Source organism: Fundulus heteroclitus, chromosome 9, assembly GCF_011125445.2.
Source record: "Fundulus heteroclitus isolate FHET01 chromosome 9, MU-UCD_Fhet_4.1, whole genome shotgun sequence".
Taxonomy (NCBI): Eukaryota; Metazoa; Chordata; class Actinopteri; order Cyprinodontiformes; family Fundulidae; genus Fundulus; species Fundulus heteroclitus.
In genome coordinates this window covers 7086492-7100314 of record NC_046369.1, presented here as the reverse complement: position 1 = coordinate 7100314, position 13823 = coordinate 7086492, and the positions used below count along the sequence as shown (strand labels likewise).

The window sequence follows — 13823 nt, the reverse complement described above, 5'->3', positions numbered from 1 at the left end:
TAGGTGTAAACCATTTGAACATCAGAGGCTGGTGGTGTTAAAGTAAACACATGCACATATACACAAGCTGCCTCTCCTTTTCGCAGTGCCCTGATCAGAACCAGGCAGGGCAGCAGGCAGAGTGCCAGGTGCCTCTCGTGTTTGGGAGAGCAAACAGGCTCGTGTCTTTGATGGCAAGGAGATCAGAGTACGGGACAGATTCTACACGGCTGCGCTAAGGTCGCCGCAGTCCAGCCCGGCTGCTGTGTTGTGCTCTGCAGCTAGGAGACCTGGAGTATAAACAACGCTGGGGTCAGATGTAAGCGTGTGGGTGTGTGTGTGTGTGTGTGTGTGTGTGTGTGTGTGTGTGTGTGTGTGTGTGTGTGTGTGTGTGTTCCTTCAACCCAACGGCTAACCTCCTTGCTTTCCTACACACTGTCTGCAACTTGGAGTTATGGTTGTAGTTTTCAGAAAACCGGTTTAACTAAAGGAAAAGGATTGAAATAACATTTTAGAGTAAAGTGCTAAAGGGGTTATTTCTATTTTTTTGTTCTTTAGCTTAATTGACCATGATAGGGTTTTAAAAACATTTCTCCTTCACATGTTGGTATGGGACGCAAAAGCTTGTCACCAGTATTAAGGGTTTATTGAGGTTTTATAAAGTTATTGTGTACTGCTAAAACATTTCATCATAACATTCCTACAGTTAAATGAAAATTTTCTCTGGCTGTAAGGGATCTTGAGTAACACAGTGCTGTCCCTCCCCCACGTGTTGCTGTAAAGTTTTACATATGTTTAGACTGGAAAAGAACCCAGACAGAATTTCTTTTTAATAATATTTGTAAAAATGGATCAGGTCTGTATCCCCCTTTCAAAGTGATTTTGTATAATTCTTGGATCCTAACTATATAGAGGTTCTGTATTGACCTTCTGAAATTGGAAAATAAGATATTTGTTTTTCTTACTGAATATGTAAAAGGTACCTGCAGCTCCCAGTTAACGCCACCATGTTGTATTTTCTGTTGTATGAATAATCAAGAAAAGGGCTTGTTTTGTGTGTCAGAACAGATTGTAATGTTTTTCATCCTTTTCAATAAAAAGTGAATGGGGGAAAAAAAAAAAACTTTTCCATCGCTTACAACAAAGGTAAAGCCTATAAAATGCACTGCTTGGAGGTAATGAAGATAACAGATGAAAATTATTTTCATTTTACAGGGCAGTCAAAAGTAGCCGGTCAACGGCGGCAAATCGCCGTCTATAGCAGCTCCTGCCGCCGCCTACTTTTCCCCGATTATACATCCCAAAAATCAGCTTAGCATCTGTCTCCACTGAGAGCAACATCAACGAGTGATTGGGTTCCTTGTTCCAACCGAGATGCTACTTTTCCGATCAAAACACAGACCAGTGTTATGCCGAAAAGTGCAATAAAACCGTGAGAGCTGACGTGAGTTTTGAAAATGCAAAGCTTTTTAAGCGGAAGATCAAACGTGCCCAGCACCGCGTTCATAGACCAGTGTGATGCATTCACGAGCGTCAGAAATCTATGGTGCATTCAGGAGCATGGGACATTTCAAACTTACAAGGAAAGAGGCATAAAACGGAATAGAACTTAACTCATACATTAATGTATTTATCCAGAAACAGCGTGGGCTTTCTTACAATACTGAATGCTCTATAATTATATTTCTGATATTTTTTGATTATGCACATCTGTTAGCTTTTTATTCTGAAAAACCTATAATATATTACATATAATAAAATGTAATATTACAGCAGCAAATTATCAAAGTTTTTCAGGGGATGCATTTTGTGTTCGTCTCTAGAATCCTCGCCGATGATATGATATCATGTGTGTGTGATAAGTGCAAGTGAAATTAAACTGAGATAAGAGATTTCGAAAAGAGCGATATGACTGAAATAAATTCAACATGTAAATTTAATTTCAAATTCCAACCTTGTATTTTTATCATAAAAATTCGACTTTGTTCGTGAAGAAATGTTACGATCATTTTTAGAACAGAACTGTGAATAATAATAATAAGATGAATAGAGCTCACCTAATCTGATCTGTTTTATGTGGTGCTAGTAATTCAAATTAAACAACTTTAATGCAAATGGAGATTACCTTACCTTGTTAAAACATGATAACATATCATGTGAAAAAATAATGTTTTAAGAATAATGATAAAAAAGAAATGTTTTTGAAGAACTGATCATTCACATTTTTTGCCTTTTATTGAATTTGAAACATGCACTCTGACTCTATTGTTTAAATAATCACCTGTCTTGAAAGCTTCCAAAATATATCAGGGAGAGTCTATTTTTCAAAATTATTACATCATTACACCCTCCTACTTGAAAGCGTGCGGCCTGCTACTTTAAAAAAGTTTGACTGCCCTGATTTTACTTTAAACTAAAAGTAAGTAGATCATGTCATTGATTTTTGTTTCTTTAAGACTAGGGCAATGAGCTTATTAAAAAGATCACAGACAACCATATCAGTAACTAACACTCTTTGTGGTCTTTATTCGCATAAATCCCAAAAAAATGTGAATATTTCCAGTTTCTCTTAGTTTTAAACCAAAAATGTTTCAACTAAATGTTGTTAAACCAAAGGTAGGAGTGTGAAATTTTCCTGCAGCGTGTGATGCCTGCAGGTTTAGTCTGGGATTGCATCTTGGCTATGGTCAGACATTCACTCTACCAGACAACTTTGTTTTTATATTTTCAGAGCAGCTTTTTAGGACATCATGTTACTCTGTCATGGGTGTATATCATATACTGCAGCTACAAATGGTTGCTGAAATCCACAGCAAAAACATTCCCCAATTATAAGCTTTCTAACAGCAAGAATAGCAAACATTATTACACTGACATGCAGTGAAAAATTACTTCACCACTCCCCGCACATGTTCTCTGATTTAGCATTTCTGTTGTACATAAATGTTTCAGATCTTCACATGGATTATAATTAAATATAACTTAAATAAATATGAAACACAGTTGCAAAATTATTCCATTTCAAAACTGTTTTATGCAATCTGAAAAGTAATTAAGAAATCAAATTAGAACCTGTCTGACAACATGAAGTAGGCTTAAAGATGTCAAAATCGTGTCCTCCATCTAAGGAATTTCAAAAACACTTGACAAAAAAAAAAAAAGCCACTGACATCCCTGAGGATGGTGGAGTAGGTTACAAAGTCGTTTTAAGCCTCAGGATTCCAGCAAACCACACTGAGATATTATCTGGCCTATGAAAATTACTCCAAGAGCAAGTCAACAACTCATCCAGGAGTCAGAAAGGAACACAGAACATCATGTAAAGCTCTGCATGCCTTCCTAAGGTCAATGTTCTTGGTTCAACATTAATAAAGAAACTGAGCCAAACTGACATCGACAGAGGAGCTCCAAAGCAAATATACATGCAGGCCAATCTCACATTTATAAAAAGATCTCCGTGATCCCCAGAGCCCTTTAGAAAATATTTTGTGGACTGACGAGACACAAGTGAAACGTTTTGGTACGTGCGCTTCCCAGGAGATCTGGTTTAAAATTACCCCACCTTTCAGGAAGCTCTCCTCATACCGACAGTGAAACACAGCGGGGATAGTGCGATGGTCTGGGGCTGCTTTGTTGCTTCAGGACCTCGGAGACTTTTAATATTTGGAACAATGAATTCTGATCCTTTGCAGAAACGTTTGTACAATACCTTAAACACAACGCACCTAGTTTATGCAGGAGGACAAAGATCCTAAACACACCAGCAAGTCCACCTCTGAATGGCTACAACACAGAGGAGGAGGGGCCTAGTCAAAGTCTGCACCTAAATTTAAATTCATGATGTGTCCTTAAACAGACTGTTCAACGGGGCTGGATTCAAACAATTTTGCCAAGAGATGTAAAATGGCAGCTATTGCAAACACCTGATGGCACTTGTTGCAGCCATGGCACAAAAAAATTGGTTTAGAGAATTAATTAGAATTTATTCTCTAAATTGGGCCAGGCTGGTTTGGACAGATTTTTTTTCCTATATAAATCATTTGAGAACAGACTTTTATATTTTCTAGGTCGATCTCAGCTTGATGTTAGAATTAGTTCAGAATCTGAATCACTGAACATTCACCTTTTTTTTTTTTGGGGGGGGGGGGGGAGACACTTTTTCATAGTACTTGTATGTGATTCCAGCTAAAGCAAAAACTCAAACTTGAAAAAAATACCCGCAAAAAAGTGTGTGCATGTGTGTTGGCTTCCTGTGAGCTGGGGTGGAGTGTGTCTGTGTGTGGCAATGGAAAAAGGTGGGGGGTATCTGGTTTCCTGGGGTGGTGGGGGGCTGACATTATGCAAATCAGCCTAAGATCTCAGATTTAGGAGGTGGGGGCAGGGGGGGGGGGTGAATGTGTGACAGGCTTACGCACAGAGAAATTTGGGTGTCTGACAGAGCGAGGTCGGGGCCATAGCTTTCCTCTGCTCTGTCGACAGCTGCGAGTTCCACCAGCTCGCCACAGCTGCACCTCCTCATGATGAAGGAGCGCTGCAGCCGGGTGGCACAGCTACAGCAGCCGCCGCCGCAGCAGAGCCCCGCAGCGGGACCTCTGGGTGCATGTCGCCTGGGAGCGGCCGGGCAACACTCGGGCTCCGTGTACGCCGTCTCTCCTGACAGTGTGTCTCTGTGTGCCGGGTGTTTGACAGATGAGGCGTACCAGAAGCTGGCAATGGAGACAATGGAGGAGCTGGACTGGTGTCTTGACCAGCTGGAGACCATCCAGACCTACCGGTCTGTCAGCGACATGGCCTCCAATAAGGTAAGAGAGGCCACGTTTTTCACTGTGTCTTCTGTTTTTGCATCTGAAGAGCGCAAGGCTGAAGGCTTTATCATAGTTAAAGAAAATTAACCACTTGTTGCTCTTGAATTGAAGGTCAGCTTTTAGACTGCTTAAATTTGAGCAAGGATTTACCCTGCGAGAAGCATAATGAATCCAATCCAAAGATTCTGTAGCTGAATGCATGACCCAAGCGAGGTCAGACGTTTTCTAGCAGGACTACCCTTGTGCAGATTGCTGAAAAGCAGGGCACTGGTTGCACCTAGGGGGCTGCAGCCTTTACCACCGGGTTTTAAAAGCTGCCTGCATGTATGCGTGTTTCTTACTGCTAACCATTTCCTAAACCAACATGAAGCTTCGTTAAGTTCTTTAATATGTCCAGATTTCCACAGAGGTAGTTACACAAGGGTTGTTATTATGTTGGTCTACTGTGGCTCTCGGTGCATGTTTCCTGTCAAACTTGTTTTCACCGTCCGCTGGGTCCTCTGCATCATTGATTCAGTGTGATGTGCATTAAGCTTCAGTTCCTGTTTCTTTATATAAGTAACCTCATAACCTTTTTACTCAGATTTGTGATTCAACCTGATATAGGATAATAAGGTTTAAAAGTCAGGATCTTAAGTTCATTTGCCTGCAGATGGACTCCTCTGCATACGTTGGGGTTTGCGCTGTTGTAATTGCTTTGCTGGGTTTATTGAGCAGCATTTTAAAAACTGTTTCAGATTCAGATTGTCTTTGATGGGCTCAACAGAGGAAAACCTTTATGCTAAATGGGCCCAACTTTTAGATACAAAGCTACCCGCAAAACGATGAAATTACTTAATTTTTTAGGAGTAATTATTGTCAAGTATGTTACCAGAATAACAGGTTAGAGGAATACCCTTTTCTCTTTGTTGCCCTGAATCCGACTTGTCAATATAAAACTTCTCAAATAGCAGCCGCAAAACAATGCCTTAAAATGATATTCACAGTATTTTATCTTTATTCAAGTGATAAGTACGTAGTTCGTCGTATTCTGTTTTAGTGGTTTGCACATCTTAATCAATTCACGCTTGCATCCACTAAAGGCTTTTCCTGCGGCCCACTAGCTGTGTTGCAAGTTGGGCCGTTAATGGTGGATGGGAAACTTCCGGATTCCCCCTTTGAAGTTAAGGAAGTTATCAGAGATATTAATATTTATTAAGCAGAATGTCCAGTTTCCCTGTATAAAACTTTGTCATTAGAACTTTTGTGGCCATAATCATTGTAAAATTTGAAACTTAATCAAAATCGTGCTGATGTTTTAGTCTCACCACAATTTACATTTCTGAAATGCGATGAAGGCGTAGTAAAAATCTTTTATGATGTAGTCGCCTTTTGGCGTTTTTTAACAATCATCTGCTTTATCCCTGGGTGTGCGGCTTTCAGAACTATACTTCAGATTTATTATGTTGATTTTAATGAAACTTGTATTTCCCTGACAGTCTAAGGCCCCTGGAATATCACTTCAGATTTTTTGTTTTATCAGTCTTTCTCTGTTTTGTGAAAAAAAATAGTCCGCACTGTTTGCAGGTTCCAATCAAAAACACTGCAGTAGCTGGAGATGACGTCAACATTAACCACAATAAGATCATGGCTGAACAATATCAAAAAATCATGTAATTTCCTGTATCGTTGTTAAATATTGAGATATCAGTTGCAATAAATCCACATTTTCCTCACCAGTCTCTTATCACTGCAATGCTTCCAACTCTTTTTGAGATTTAGCATCACTATAAAATGTCAGATGGGAGCATGTCCTACTGTGAGACTCTACTGGGTGATTGAATATAGACTGAATATAGTATTGCATGGAAAGTAGGAATTTACAATAACTAGTTTTCCTTTATTATTTTAATACTTCAGTCTTGAAAGTGTGGTTTTGAGATATTGTGCACCTAATTAAAATTTAAAGACTCTTATCTTGAACATGGCTAAAAACATGCAAGGCTACAGATTCTCCCCAAACAGTTGTAGTTTGTTTTGTTTGACATAATTTATTGTTCTTATCACCCAGTGATGTCTTTATTCTACACATGAGGTTTAATGGCAATAGAAGAAAGACCAACCAAGGCTAATGTAAAACAACCCACATAAATGACTTGGATGCTGTGTGATTTCTAGCACAGAAAGCCCGAGTTGGCATGTGCAAAGTAGACGTTCGTCATTGTTTCAACAAATAAACTCCCATTTCTTTTCAGCTTGTTTCTTTTATTAAAAACTCAACTTGTGTGTGGACAGGAGATGAAAAAGCAGAAAAAATCTGGTTTGCAGACAATCCGAAATCCTTTTTGTTCACACTGGAAGAGAGACTGTATTGGTTGGTGTTCCTCCCTGTATGTCTGTGCTTTGCCTCCGGCTCGTCTCTGTGCTTAGACACCTGTCTGTACGGAGGGGGGGCTACCCAGAGCGACTCTGCATCACTAGTCAGTCAGTTTTATGCCGTTCAAAGGAAAGCGCTAAAGTTTTATGACCCAATAGCTCCACTCTCCAGTCAGCTGTTTCCACACGCAATTAACAGGAACCGCTGTAAGGTGTGTTACGAGCCAAATTATCATATGAAACCCAAGAGAATTGAACCCAACATTTGCCTAGCTCTTTACTAACGGCCTGCCATGATACCTTTATCAAAAGAAGTAACATGTGAGTTTATTGAAGATTGTAGCTGAATGAAAATAAAACCAAAATAAAGCTACGGTGTTTTGGGGTAAGACACAGTCAGAACTTTATAGCTTTCTATATGTTGCTGTAAAAAACAGACATAAGAGCCGGTATTGTAGCCAGCAATGAGGCGATTAAATAGGATACTATAGTAGTTGTGTATAATTTTGCTGCACTTTTAAGCTGCTGGGTTTTCAGACGTATGCATTACATTGATCTTCCGAATCAATGCATTATCATGTTGGGACTTTTCATCAACGTAGACTTTTCTCATATAATTCTGCTCAGTATCAGAGCAAGAGAAAAAAAAGTCCTGATTGGGACATCACTAGTTTCCTCTTTGTGTTATAAATATTTAGTTACTCATGCTGTTTACAGGCAGTTTGTTTTTGTTTTGTTGGACAGATTATTGTTATTTTAGCCTTCTGTGCCGAAGTGTGCCTCTAGGGAAATTCTTTAAAAAAAAAAAACAGGCAAAAATACTTTGGTGGGAACTTTCTGATTCATTGGAAGTTTTAAAAATAATAATAATAACCTTTATTTGTCATTGCAACATACATTACGATGAAATTTTTCCTCTGCATTTAACCCCTCCCTTAGGGAGCAGTGGGCTGCCGTTGTGCGGCACATTCTGGGAGTAAGGATCTTGCTCAGAGGCCCAAGGCGGCAGTCTGTGGGATTTAAACCCGGAAAGGACGGTGCTCTAACCAAAACATTGATTTTTCTTATTTGTTTTGTGGAGTTTCCCCTGTTCGTTTGCTATTGTGCTCGGTTGAGGTCAAAGAACAGATATGTGATAGTTAAGGTGAGAACACAACTTGAAAACAATTTGTCTCGTGAGCTGAGAGGAAAATCTTGTTATTTCTCATCGAACTGGACAACAGGATGTGAGAGATCCCACAGCGGGTCAAAGACAATAAACTCAAGAGGAAGAGAGACAACGTTTGTGTGTCAGAGAGTGCGAGTGTGTGAGGGGATCCTTGCAGACCGCTGGGCAGAATGACTCTCTCTTCCTGTCTCCATCCGGATCTCCAGCGCTTTATGCCGACGACAATAGACATCCCATCACACTCGTTTGGATAGTTAATGGTGGTGTTTGTTTATCCTAGTGCTTTCGTCATCCGCACACATAACCAGCACTGATTCTCAGCTGGGCCATTCTCTCAATAAACAACTGATGATTAAATCACTGAAAAATGGCTCTTTTTTAGGATGACAGCGCGTCAGAGCTGATAATACAGGTACATTCTGAAAGGACGTTATCTCTGTTGGTCGCTCTCTGTGCCGTTTGGAATGATTAAGTCTCTTCTAACATCATAGTGAGATATTAGCGCTTTTGCAATCAGGATAAAGCGTGTTGGAATCAGTTTGAATTGTTTCTGGACTCCAACCAACTCTAGAGTTTCCAAAACCTTGAAACACTGGAGTAATATAAATGTAGTTATGTGGGTTTTTTTCTTTCCTTCCCCTTAAGAAAACACATTAGACCCTTTGGATTGTGAACATAATCCTAATTTAACGTTTTCATCCACTAAGCAAGCTGAAAGGAATTTAGTAAAACAACCAGTCATATTTCAGTAACTTTATCAGTACTTGCATCATAATCCAAATTCAACCTTTTTTCCCCCCCTTTTATCAGGTTGGGGAAAAATCATTTATTATTAAGTGCAGTATATTTTCCTTTCAAATCTTGCTAAAGGTTGCAGCTCACAATTTGTTATATAATTTCAATGACCGAAATCAGGAATTGCATAAAACACAAGCATGAGGGAAAAAATGAGACACCAAGGCAGGCAAAAGTTTGTGGCCAGTGACCATGTTTCACCTAATGCTCTGTAGTGAACCCAGACTACCTGTATGTTGACACAGTGGCAAACAACTGCTTGTCAAAAATTTTTACATGAAAAACTGTTGCAACCTTAATGTGTCATTTCTGCTCCAGTTCAGACCAGCATTTTTACTCTGATGAGCCCAGAGAAGCCACAGCATCATTTTAGATGAGAAAAGAGCTGCAACCGAAGCTGGTAGACAGACTGATCTGAAATTATTACTGGTCATCACGAGACGTTTTGTAGTGACAGAAGATGCCAAGTGAAATCCACTGGGGGGGAAAAAAAGGAGTTTCCAACTTAGCATGGCTTACTGACTGTTTAATTATCTGTGTTAGCCAAAGCATGGGCTGTGCTATGTCCTTGTCCTTCAGGCTTGGTCCTTCCCTTAAATCTAAGTTTCCACTGGTTAGATAATGCTGGAGCTCAACATGCTAAATAGATTAGCATTGGTTCATCCTTCCATTTTCCTGGATGGCCACTAATATGTTCAACATACTTTTTTTATCAATTATACAGCTTTTTGCTTGTTTTAGTGGGCTCAAAAGACTCTTTTTGTGTTAAAAAAGTTCATTTTCAAGTTACCCTCCTACCAATGCTCCTTTGGGTCACGATTAAATAATGTTTCATACTTTGACGTTTATAAGTTTTCTAGCTCTTAAGTGTGTTTATGTTTGAGCGATTATTGCGAGTATTAATCACTGTGAGGAATTCCTGGTCCACAGTGAAGCATATCGGGCTTCACAATGTGCTCGTTGTGCATCACAACCTTTTCTTCATAGCTTGACTTTGGCGTGACAGTCACTGCGTCCTTATATGTAACCCGAGAAGGCTTCTGTTTCCATCTAATGTATGTAAGCTTTAAGTCTACGTGTGCTGAGGCGTGCCCCGATGTATGCGCAGATCTGTTATCTCCACCTCGGCACTGTTTCTACGATAAACTAAAACATCACACAACTGTTGGGGGGGGGCCCCCCCTCTCTGATGTGGGCCGCCACACTCAACCTGGTTTTGTTAACAAGAATGGGCTAATCAGCAAATGTGACCCCTGTGCATCCATTGTACTGCGGATGGAAAAACTGTAACTGAAGCCCCGGCAGCGTATGAAACACGAGTAAGGAGTGGGAAGTGAAATGCAAGAGGTTACGGCTGCAGCTCCAAGGTGAGACACAGGGGCTGCTCCTGCCGCTGAGGGCTGGCACTACGTGACTGTCCTCTTTGTTCTGCATTACTGACATAGATGAGACAAGGTCTGTTTGTGTGTTGGGATGTTTTCGCTACAAAAAGGCCACAAAAGCCTCTCTGTTATGCGAAGAGGGTCAGGATAGGGCTTAGGTAAAGGACGTCAAAGGTAGTTGTAGAGAGAAGGAAAAAAAAAACTTTAGAGCGCTATAGATTAATGGTTGAGGCGTCTTGGCTTGTAGATTTTGGAGATGTGTTCATATCCGAATAAAATGGCCTTTATGATCTGTCCTGTTAATCAAGACGTCTACGCGTGCAGCTATGATTTATTTCCATCTGATTCACACGTTTAAATTTCACATTATGATTAAATGAGCAATCATGAGCTGAACTTCCTAATTGTGTAAAGCAATATTACATCACTACATCCGTTTTCCAACCATTTCCCCTCAAAAACTGACTTTACTGTAATGAAAGTGATACATTTCTGGTGATTAATTTTAACACTCTAACTTTTCAGATGACTATTTAGACATATACATTTTTAACTGGACTCTGTCCTCAGCTGAATCTGATTATTTGAGTCCATATTTAAAATATGGGCTGCTGATATTAAGAGTTAACAGGTGTTTTTATTTATAACGAAGCAGACGTTGTACCTGGATAGATTGTAACCAAACGGGATGAGCTCATGAAACAAAACGCATGCGAGAAAGGATTAAGACTTTTTCTCTGAGACTCCTGGAAGAGTTGAAGGAAAAACCTCATCTGGACTTTTCCTTTTGCTTTTGCTGGCACATCTTTTGCTTGTTGTCATTTTGCTTAATTTCGTTCCATCATCTTTACCCGATAAGCTTACATTACTCCAGGCCTGAACCTTTCTTTCGCAATAGTGGAACATCAAGGTCAGTAAATCAAAAAGGAAAACAACTGCCAGTTTTTTTACACTAAACTCTATGACCACTTGGTTAGATATACCTGTTCATCAATCTAAATCCATCAATTATTTAGATGTGATGAAAAAAAACAACTTATAAATTCAAACCGAGCATCAACATGGGAAAGAAATGAATCCAGTGGCGAAGGTTAGGATTACTGCTGAGCACGCAGTTATGACCACATTGTTCCCATCTTTTCACAGCATATTATCCTTCTAAATATATTATGTCACAAAACTCACGTCATCTCAAAACTGGTTTCTTGAACATGACAGTTTGATTTCTACATTTTGGTAGACAGTTCTGATAAAAAAAAAGTTCTGATTAAAAAAAAGTGGGTCCAACCTGGTAAAAGCCCAGGGCAATCATTTTGTATAGCACATTTCAGTACAGAGACAACGCAAAGTGCTTTACATGATTAAAACATAGAAAAATAAAAACAGAATAAAAGCAAGTAGGAATAAAATGTAGAAAAATTGAAAAAAAATGGAAACTAAGAGCAAATATTAAAAACAGTTGGACAACAAAGTTGAACTAATGGTGTTTCAGTAAAACAGTTTAATCAGAACAGCCAAAGGCAATCCTAAACAAATGAGATTTTAATCTTGATTTAAAAGAACTTTCAGCACTTTTACAGTTTTCTGGAAGTTTATTCCAGATAAGAGCAGCGTAGGAACTTAATGCTGCTTCTCCGTGTTTGGTTCCGGTTCTCGGTATGTTGAGTAGATTAGAGCCAGATGACCTTAGCGGGGTGGATGGCTGATACACTGATAACAAGTCTGTAATGTATTTAGCTGCTAAGCCATTCAATGATTTATAGACTAACAGGAGGATTTTGAAGTCTATTCTCTGAGATACAGGGAGCCAGTGGAAGGACTTTAGAACTGGGGTGATGTTCTCTACTTTCTTAGTCTTAGTGAGGACGCGGGCAGCAGCGTTCTGGATCAGCTGCAGCTGTCTGATCCATGGTGAAAACGCCGTTGCAGTGATCAATTCTACTAAAGATAAGCGTGTGGATTATCTAATAGCAAGGTGTCCCTAGTAAAAGTGGTGATTGTTGATGCTCACAGCTGCAACATGAAAGGCAAAGTCATACTCTTTAAGTCTGATTTAGCTTTGGATCAGCGGTGATTGTGTGTCAGGATCAGACGGGTTCTACACCGCGTGTGACTTTCAGCTGAACAGTGGTGAAGGCATGCAGGAGTGGAACCAGCAGGGAAGCTGTGGTGCCGCTAAAATGTTGGTCAGTTTAGCGCAACTTGAATTGTCAGAAAAGAAACAAACAAACAAACAAACAAACAAACAAACATGTGCCTCGCTTCTTCCATTAATCAGTGAGATATTGACAGCATAAACATTAGAGCTGTGACGGGAAGCTGCTGGGGAGAGAGCAGCCAGAAGAGCAGCGCGGCGGCTTAGAGGCGGGCCTTGCCCCGTAAGGGGAGTGTGTGTGTGTGTGTGTGAGGCAGAGCTCTCTCCGCCACACACACTCTCAAACACATGCAGTCATTGCTCCACATACACGGGGCGTGAGGTAAAGCCGAGTCAGACTTCGCAGCCCCAAGTTGAGTCACCAGAGTCGTGGCGTTTCCCAGAGTCAAAGAGCCGGGCTCAGTCCTTCTACTCATGCTGTAGTCAGAGCGAAACAGACTCATTAACGGACGGACACCCTGCTCACATCTGCACTTTGCGCTCAGCAATAATGGGTGCCTGCTGCTTTGACAGAAAAGACAAGAAGTTAGGGAAGCTAAGTTTTTGGAAAAAGGTGAGTTTTCCTCAGTTTCATTCCGTTAGAGGTACTTTTAGGACTTTGAAGCTTTTTATTTTGTGTTTCTTGTGAAACATTTATTGTTGCCGTCCTTTGCTGTTTAAAGGGGTTTTCTCGGAAAGACTTTAAACGGATTCCACAGCAGTAGGAGATGAATGCTGAAGTGTTTTTTAAAAGCTGGTTTTGTCGACGTATTCGATGCAAGCCTTTTGTTTTCAACTTCCTACAACTTGGCTACAATCTAAAAAATGTATTAATTCAATTTAGGAACATTTTCAAGCTTGGAGATGCAGTTGCATGTGCGCTCAGCGTTCAAGAATTTACTTTTACCCTTAAAGTGTTGTTGCAAATGCTCTGAATGGGAATAAATGGGCCGAGCTCCTTCCTGCGGTAATTGTTGTGTATGAGAATTACTTAATGCTTCTGGCCAGGGGCTGAATGGAGAGAAAGTATGTTGTCTTGTTTGCTGTGCCTAAAAATGACATAAATGTTGCAATTTGTACTGTTTGATAAAAAAAAAGTGGCACAGGGAGAAGAAGACACGCTGTATGCTTGTTTCTGTTGTTTGGAGTGATTTGTGATGTCCGAGCTTTAACAGAAGAGTGCAAGTTAATATGAAAAATTTTCT

General features: G+C 40.1%; 1 protein-coding gene across 4 annotated transcripts in view; it reads left to right on the top strand.

The window, feature by feature from the left end:
* Positions 1–13823, top strand: part of pde4ba (phosphodiesterase 4B, cAMP-specific a) — a 220438-nt gene that overhangs the window by 192501 nt on the left and 14114 nt on the right. For 3 of the 4 annotated variants that reach the window (XM_036140926.1, XM_036140927.1, XM_036140925.1), the window contains one exon: positions 4669–4781. In XM_036140926.1, coding sequence (XP_035996819.1) covers positions 4669–4781 — 113 coding nt within the window. Of the gene's footprint in view, positions 1–4668; positions 4782–12938; positions 13193–13823 lie in introns of those variants that run through there. The other variant, XM_012852512.3, reaches the window with a different exon arrangement.